Source organism: Myotis daubentonii, chromosome 4, assembly GCF_963259705.1.
Source record: "Myotis daubentonii chromosome 4, mMyoDau2.1, whole genome shotgun sequence".
NCBI classification, from domain to species: Eukaryota; Metazoa; Chordata; class Mammalia; order Chiroptera; family Vespertilionidae; genus Myotis; species Myotis daubentonii.
This window is the reverse complement of record NC_081843.1, coordinates 7406058-7413888: the sequence shown is the minus strand read 5'-3', so window position 1 is coordinate 7413888 and position 7831 is coordinate 7406058. Positions and strand designations below refer to the sequence as shown.

Below are 7831 nucleotides of genomic sequence, written 5' to 3'. Positions count from 1 at the left end.
GTCGGCCAGGCCCGGGTCAGACGCAGGACGCCGGGGTTCAGCTCATGCGGGGACACAGCCCACCAGGGGAGCGAAGGACCAGCACACAGGCATTGGCAGCTGAGGTTTATTTAACAGGTAGGCCGACCGGAGCGGAAGTGCAGCGGCAGCCCTAGGAAGCGATGTCTGGAGGGTGGGATGCACGGAGACGAGGCCTGGCCAGCACTCTGGGCCCCGCATGTCAGCTCCGGGAAGGTCGGCGGCTGCAGCTTCTGCGTTGACCAGGTTAGCAAGTGATCTCCGTCAGGCCTGAGGGGAACACAGAGATGCAAAGGCTCCCGCAGAAGAGAAGACTCGGAGGTGGGAGTGACCTGGCCCCGCCCTGGGACGCCCCGCACAGGCCACTGACACTGCAGCTCCGTCCTGCTCCCTCAGACGGCTGGCACAGGGACACGCGCCCACACGGGGCCGGGCTCGCAGGCAGTTTAAAGGGCTAGGAAAGCCCCATAACTGTGCAAGCATGTCAAACTTCGGCCGGCGGGCCGCATGCCTCATTAGCAAATGCAGACACGGCTCTTCACCACACACACACACACACACACACACACACACACACACGTACCAGCATCATGGCAGCCGGGCGAGGTGGGGACAAAGGAAGCCCCGTCATAACAGTGTTCACCACAGTCACGCTAAAATCTGAAGTCCACGGGAAGTGCCACACACAACCGGCATTTCCAAAGTTGGGAAAGTTAAGTAAATTCGGACACAGCCCCGTGACAGGATTTCCTGAAGCCGTTACAGTTACACTCACTGAGTTTGTAATAGCAAGGGGAATGCTCATGTTATAATACTGAGTTGAAAAGATCAGCAATCAAAGCTACACAGCCTGCAAATTCAACTCTGCCAGCAGCACAAGAGCTGAAAAAGCAGAGGAGAAAGGTCACTCGAGGTGCTCAGTGGCGGGCACCCACGTGGTCATTTCCTTCATCACACTTATCAGCCTTCAAAGGCTCTACTAAAAATTACACTGCATTTAAAATTGGGAGGGGAATACCAATATAAAAACCCCACTAAGGGATCCTATATAATAAAAGGCTGATATGCAAATGGACCAAACAGCAGAACGACAGGTCGCTATGACATGCACTGACCATAGGGGGCAGACGCTTAATGCAGGAGCTGCCCCCTGGTGGTCAGTGTGCTCCCACAGGGGGAGCGCTGCTCAGCCAGAAGCCAGGCTCACGGCTGGCGAGTGCAGCAGCGGTGGCGGGAGCCTCTCCTGCCTCTGAGGCAGTGCTAAGGACCCCTCAAGAGATGTCCGACTGCTGGCCTAGGCCCGCTCCCCCTGGGCCGGCAGTCGGACATCCCCTGAGGGGTCCCAGACTGCGAGAGGGCGCAGGCTGGGCTGAAGGGACCCCCACCCCTCAAGTGCACAAATGTCATGTACCAGGCCTCTAGTTTTAAATAAAAAAACAAATAGAAAAAGGCATTGTGGGCTGAGCTGCACAGCTGAGTAAATTTATAAAGCAGTGGGGAGACAGGCCCAGGGCAATGATTAACCGCCTCGTGCCAGCCTGCAGTTTCTCACGGGGTCAGAGCAGGCCTTGGTCATGCTCTCCCACTGCATCAGCTGCCTGGCTAGGAACTGCCCCTCCCTGGGACACATCTGTAGGAAGCCTGCGGGGCAGTTACCACGTTCAGGGCCTGAGCTGGGATCTAAAGCACTCTCCACAGGCTGCAGATGCCCCGAGGAAGCAGGGCCACGTGGGAAGCTGTGAGGAGAAACTGGACCAAGGCCCCGGTGCCAGGAGCACCAGGGGAGCCCTGCTCGGCCGGCAGGGCAGCGTCGCCCGCAGTGGGTGAGAGACACCGGTCCGTGTTTACCACCCAGGAGACCTGGCTATAAGCTGATGGAAAGACAGACCCTGGTCACTTTGATTAAGATCACTATTGCTTTAAACGCAAGGTCTTCCGCCTCCCTGCGGCGATCCTGCGCACACCTGCACGGGGTGGCTGGCTGGTTTGGGCGGGCTCTCCCTGACACCCCCCACTTCTGTGTGTGGGACACGGGGCATCATGGCCAATCCCGAGACGGTCACAGGCACAGGCACTCAAAGCTCGGATGTCGTACGCTCCCTGCAGATTAAAAGGTCCCCACTTGGGGGCAAGGACAGTGACGGTACCTAGCTCGCTGCCCCCGCGGGTGGCCCAGCACAGGCAGTAGTGGCACATGAGCTGCTCCAGGAGCTCCAGCTCGTCCAGGAACTCCAGGGCCTCAATCCTGCAGAGTCAACACAGAACAGACGGTGAGCACGGTTAACTGCGAGGACCAGGCGCTCAGGACACAGGCCGCGTGAGAGCCTACAAGGAGTAGCTACGGAGCGCTTCCACGGTAACTATTTTTATTAAAAAGAAGGAAAAGCACCATAAGCAAAATCAAAAGACAACCTAGAAAAAATATTTGCAACGTAAATAACCAAGGTAGATTCCCTTGCTGCATAAAGAACTGTTGTACTTCAATACGAAAAACTTCAAAAATCATTTAAGACGGATGGGGTGGGGGAAGGGTGAAAAGGTGAACGGGATAGAGGCACACACTTTCACTTAAATGGGTTACAGCCCTGGCTGGTGGCTCAGATGGTTGGAGCCTTGTCCCGCATACCAAAAGGTGGTGGGTTCAAGTCTGGTCAGGGCACATACCCAGGTTGCAGGTTCAACTCCCAGTGGGCACAGGAGGCAACTGATTAATGTTGCTCTCTCACATTCATGTTTCTCTCTCACTTCCATGTTTCTCCCTCTTCTCTTTCCTTTGACTTCTCTCCATCCTCCCCTCCTTTCCTCTAAATATCAATAAAAGTTTGTCTTGGCCGTGTTGCTCTGTGGTTAGAGTGTCAGCCAGCACACCCAAGGGTCAGAGGTTCAATTCCTAGCCAAGGGCATGTACATGGATTACAGGTTTGATCCCTGGCCCCGGTCAGGGCACATGCAGGAGGCAACCAATCAATGTGTCTCTTTCACATCGAAGTTTATCTCTCTCTCTCTCCCCATCCCTCCCTCCCTTCCACTCTCTCTAAAAAGCAATGGGAAAAAATATCCTCGGGTGAGGATTAACAAAAATAAAAATAAGAATAAAATAAAATCAATAAAAGTTTAAAATAAGTTACAGAATTTAATGCACAGCATAGCGAAAACAGTCATGTATATACATGTTGAATCGCTATGCTGTCATCTGAAATTTTAGAGAGAACCAAGATGGCGGCATAGGTTAACGCCGGAGTTTGCTGCTTTGAACAACTACTTCAAAAGTGAAACCAAAAAACGGAAGGGACATCACCCAGAACCACAGGAACGCTGGCTGAGTGGAAGTCCTATAACTAGGAGGAAAGAGAAACGCATACGGACACTCAGAGGAGGCGCAGTGCTGAAGTCAAATTCTGAGGTGCGGAGTGCGCGGAGCGGGCTGGCGGCGGAGGGCGCGGTTGTTGTTTTCAATCGGGAGGGAGTCGCAGACTCTGAGCACCAGATCCGGGCGAGTCTTTAGGGACCCAGACTCAAACGGGAGAAGCCGGACTGTCTGACTTCGGTCAGAGTGAGTGCAGCTTTCTCTCCGAGCTTTGCAGCGGGTGCTGGGACTCAGAGAGGCAGAGCCCCTTGGGACAGGACTGAGAGCCGCCATAACTGCTCTCTCTGGCCCACCCTGTTGATCCTGTGCGACCCGCCCCGCCAAAGCCCTGCACGGAGGCATTTGCCGGATAGCCTCAGGCAAAGGCATTTGCCGGATAGCCTCAGGCAAAGGCTAGATTAGCACCTCCCTAGAGGACAGAAGTTCTCTCACTGCTGACACAGCTGATTCTCATAGCCACTTGGCCTGGAGGTCAAACCCTCCCTGGAATTAGCTACAACAATCAAGATTTATCTATAAGACTGCGAACAAAGACCACTAGGGGGTGCACCAAGGAAGCATAACAAAATGCGGAGACAAAGAAACAGGACAAAATTGTCAATGGAAGAAATAGAGTTCAGAACCACACTTTTAAGGTCTCTCAAGAACTGTTTAGAAGCTGCCGATAAACTTAATGAGATCTACACGAAAACTAATAAGACCCTCGATCTTATATTGGGGAACCAACTAGAAATTAAGCACACACAGACTGAAATAACGAATATTATACAGACGCCCGACAGCAGACCAGAGGAGCGCAAGAATCAAGTCAATGATTTGAAATGCGAGGAAGCAAAAAACATCCAACCGGAAAAGCAAAATGAAAAAAGAATCCAAAAATGCGAGGATAGTGTAAGGAGCCTCTGGGACAGCTTCAAGCGTACCAACATCAGAATTATAGGGGTGCCAGAAGATGAGAGAGAGCAAGATATTGAAAACCTATTTGAAGAAATAATGACAGAAAACTTCCCCCACCTGGTGAAAGAAATGGACTTACAGGTCCAAGAAGCTCGGAGAACCCCAAACAAAAGGAATCCAAAGAGGACCACACCAAGACACATCATCATTAAAATGCCAAGAGCAAAAGATAAAGAGAGAATCTTAAAAACAGCAAGAGAAAGAAACTCAGTTACCTACAAGGGAATACCCATACGACTGTCAGCTGATTTCTCAACAGAAACTTTGCAGGCCAGAAGGGAGTGGCAAGAAATATTCAAAGTGATGAATACCAAGAACCTACAACCAAGATTACTTTATCCAGCAAAGCTATCATTCAGAATTGAAGGTCAGATAAAGAGCTTCACAGATAAGGAAAAGCTAAAGGAGTTCATCACCACCAAACCAGGATTATATGAAATGCTGAAAGGTATCCTTTAAGAAGAGGAAGAGGAAGAAAAAGGTAAAGATACAAATTATGAACAACAAATATGCATCTATCAACAAGTGAATCTAAGAATCAAGTGAATAAATAATCTGATGAACAGAATGAACTGTTGATTATAATAGAATCAGGGACATAGAAAGGGAATGGACTGACTATTCTTGGGGGGAAAGGGGTGTGGGAGATGTGGGAAGAGACTGGACAAAAATCGTGCACCTATGGATGAGGACAGTGGGTGGGGAGTGAGGGCGGAGGGTGGGGCGGGAACTGGGAGGAGGGGAGTTATGGGGGGGAAAAAAAGGAACAAATGTAATAATCTGAACAATAAAGATTTAATTAAAAAAAATTAAAAAAATTTTAATGCTATGTGTCAACTATACAGTGGGGCCTTGACACAAGTTTAATTCATTCCGTGACGGAGCTCGTAACTCAAATTACTCGTATGTCAAATCAAAAAGTGAACGAGTGAGACACGTGATGCTGGGCTGATGTTGTGGCGTTCACTGTGGCGTTCGCTGCGCCAACTAGCGGTGGAGCATCTGAAGCTGGCTCGTAACCCGAATTTTAGCTCGCAACTCAAAGCAAAAAATCGGCCGAGAGACGGCTCGTATCTCGAAAAACTCGTTAGTCAGGACACTCGTAAGTCAAGGCCCCACTGTACTTTAATTTTTAAAAGACAAGTCCACTAGAAAAGAAAAACAAGAGGTTTTCAATTTCACTTTTGAGAAATGTAGATTTAAATACTTGACACCTTCCTACCCCTCAGACTGACGAGGATCACAAGGCCAGCATGCCGTGGAGAGGACTGGGGAGGCGCGATGCCAGCGGCACCTGTCAGCTCGCAGCGGGATGCCCTACCCTGCACCTGCTCCGGGCCGCGTCCCAGAGCACTCACCGAAGCTTCCGGCCGCCACGCCGGGACAGCACAGACCCTGACCTAGAGACGCTGGCGGGGCCAGCGTGCACGGACGCCCGCAGCCTGCAGGACAGCCTCTGGGACGCAGCACGGCCTTTAGACCGCAGGCGGCTCAGGCGGTAAGGTGCGTGGTTTACTGCCTCTACACAGAGAGGCGCTGTGCTCATACGTGCACAGAGCAGACCATCTTGGAAACCACAGAAAACACCGCCAGAAGGTAGTGGCGAGCAGTGAGTAGGGTGAGGGCTTTTGTTTTTGTTCGTTTCTTTTTCTTAATCATGTTTGTATGATTTTTTTCAAAACAGCATTTTAAATGTAAACTTTTTGAAGGTATGCACACATTGAAACATGCACAAATATATGAAATGGGGTTTTTTAATATTTTCTGCCATATGCACACACACGGGGGGGGGGGGAATGGAATTCAGGCATTTCCAAAAAGTATGAAAAAAATAAAACATGACCCATATTCCTACTATTCACAATAGCCAACAGCAGCACTGGGCATTGGCTTTTGCCCAAGCTGTGTGTGGGGATGGGGGAGGGGGGTGCGTATGTGCACATTTGTGCACGTTTCACGTTTCTGTTCGTGTGTGTGTGTGTTCCTGCCTCGGTATTCAGGCCTAAGGGTCACATCTGAAGTGACCATAAAGGACTTCGGTTGCTTCCTGACTGATGTTCCCAACGAATCAGAAGACATTCAAGGCAGGCGTCCTGATACCAAGTTCCAGAAGAAACCAGCACCCTACCAAGGCGGTGACCTCCAAGCTCGGCTGCGAACGCCACACGCAGGCTCATCTCTGCCCGGTTCGGGCCAGTTATTCCTCTTGTGCTTAGAAAGGGCGCAGCACTCACTGCGCAGGCAGCACCGGCTCGGCGAACAGGCCTGCCTTGGGCTCTTCATGCGCAGTATCCTCCAAAACCCTTGGCGAATGTGGACACCAACTACATGGCGTTCAGAGTGGGGAGGACCGTGCCCAGGGCAGACACACCAGAGCTGTCCCCCTCACCCCCCTCTGTTGGGATGCGTGTCTGCAAAGGCCTTGGCGACATGAGACGGGCTGCCCCGGAGCCGCTGCCCGTTGGCCCAGGCGGTGAGGCTCCTCCCCGGGCTCCCAGGAGAGCCGCGAGCCCCGTGCCGTCACAGGTGCCAGACCAGGGCTCCTCACAACAGTCCCGCTGACATGAAGCCAGTGGAGACCAGCCCGTGGGGATGGAAAACTAGAACCCAGGAGGCATCGGCCGGATCCCGTGGAGACAGCACTTCAAGGATCCGACGTACAGACTGGGAAACAAGTCGTGCTTCCCACAGTTAAGAAGGGCTGTGGCGAGGCAAGACCAAGTATTTTCTCAGTATCTTGCAAGAGACCAACAACTCTACCTGTGGGTCCCCAAAGGCAGGAGGAAGCACAGAGCGGAAGTACAGAATGACAGAAACTGAACACGCTGGCGCCCACACTGGCCAGAGGCGAGCGTGGCCACGTGTCCTGCAGTGGTGTTTTTTAATTATGTTTTTATTGTGTTGGTGTTTTTTTTAGAGAGAGAAGGGAGAGGAAAAGAGAGAGAGAAACAAAACAAAACACAGGACACCACCATCCACCCACACGTCCACACACCACAGGAGCGATACACCCCCTGGCCACAGGGACCGCACTGCTGTGACAGGTAAAGATAAATATAACCTATTGTTAGGTTTGTTAGAAAGCAAGGTGGTTTATAGACACACGTGTAATGTGAATCTACCGATTAAAAAGCACTAATCTGCCAGTAAGCACTTCTCTTTATAGGTGCAGAGAAAGGGGGGTGCCCCACTTGTGAGCGGCCCTCAGAGGGCGTGGGTGAGAGAAGGGGGGCACCTGCTTCTGAGCGGCCCTCAGGGGGCGTGGGTGAGAGAAAGGGGGCGCCCGCTTGTGAATGGCCCTCAGGGGGCGTGGGTGAGAGAAAAGGGGGCGCCCGCTTGTGAATGGCTCTCAGGGGGCGTGGGTGAGAGAAAGGGGGCGCCCGCTTGTGAATGGCTCTCAGGGGGCGTGGGTGAGAGAAAGGGGGCGCCCGCTTGTGAATGGCTCTCAGGGGGCGTGGGTGAGAGAAAGGGTGGCGCCCGCTTGTGAAT

At 52.0% G+C, this 7831-nt stretch overlaps 1 protein-coding gene across 2 annotated transcripts in view; it reads right to left on the bottom strand.

The window, feature by feature from the left end:
• Window positions 1–92: 92 nt before the first annotated feature.
• Window positions 93–7831, bottom strand: part of LCMT1 (leucine carboxyl methyltransferase 1) — a 42977-nt gene continuing 35238 nt past the window's right edge. For both annotated transcript variants that reach the window (XM_059692135.1, XM_059692134.1), the window contains 2 exons: window positions 2166–2263; window positions 93–288 (listed from right to left, as the gene is read on the bottom strand). In XM_059692135.1, the coding sequence (XP_059548118.1) occupies window positions 266–288; window positions 2166–2263 (121 nt within the window). In that variant the 3' untranslated portion in view covers window positions 93–265. The remainder of the gene's footprint in view (window positions 289–2165; window positions 2264–7831) is intronic.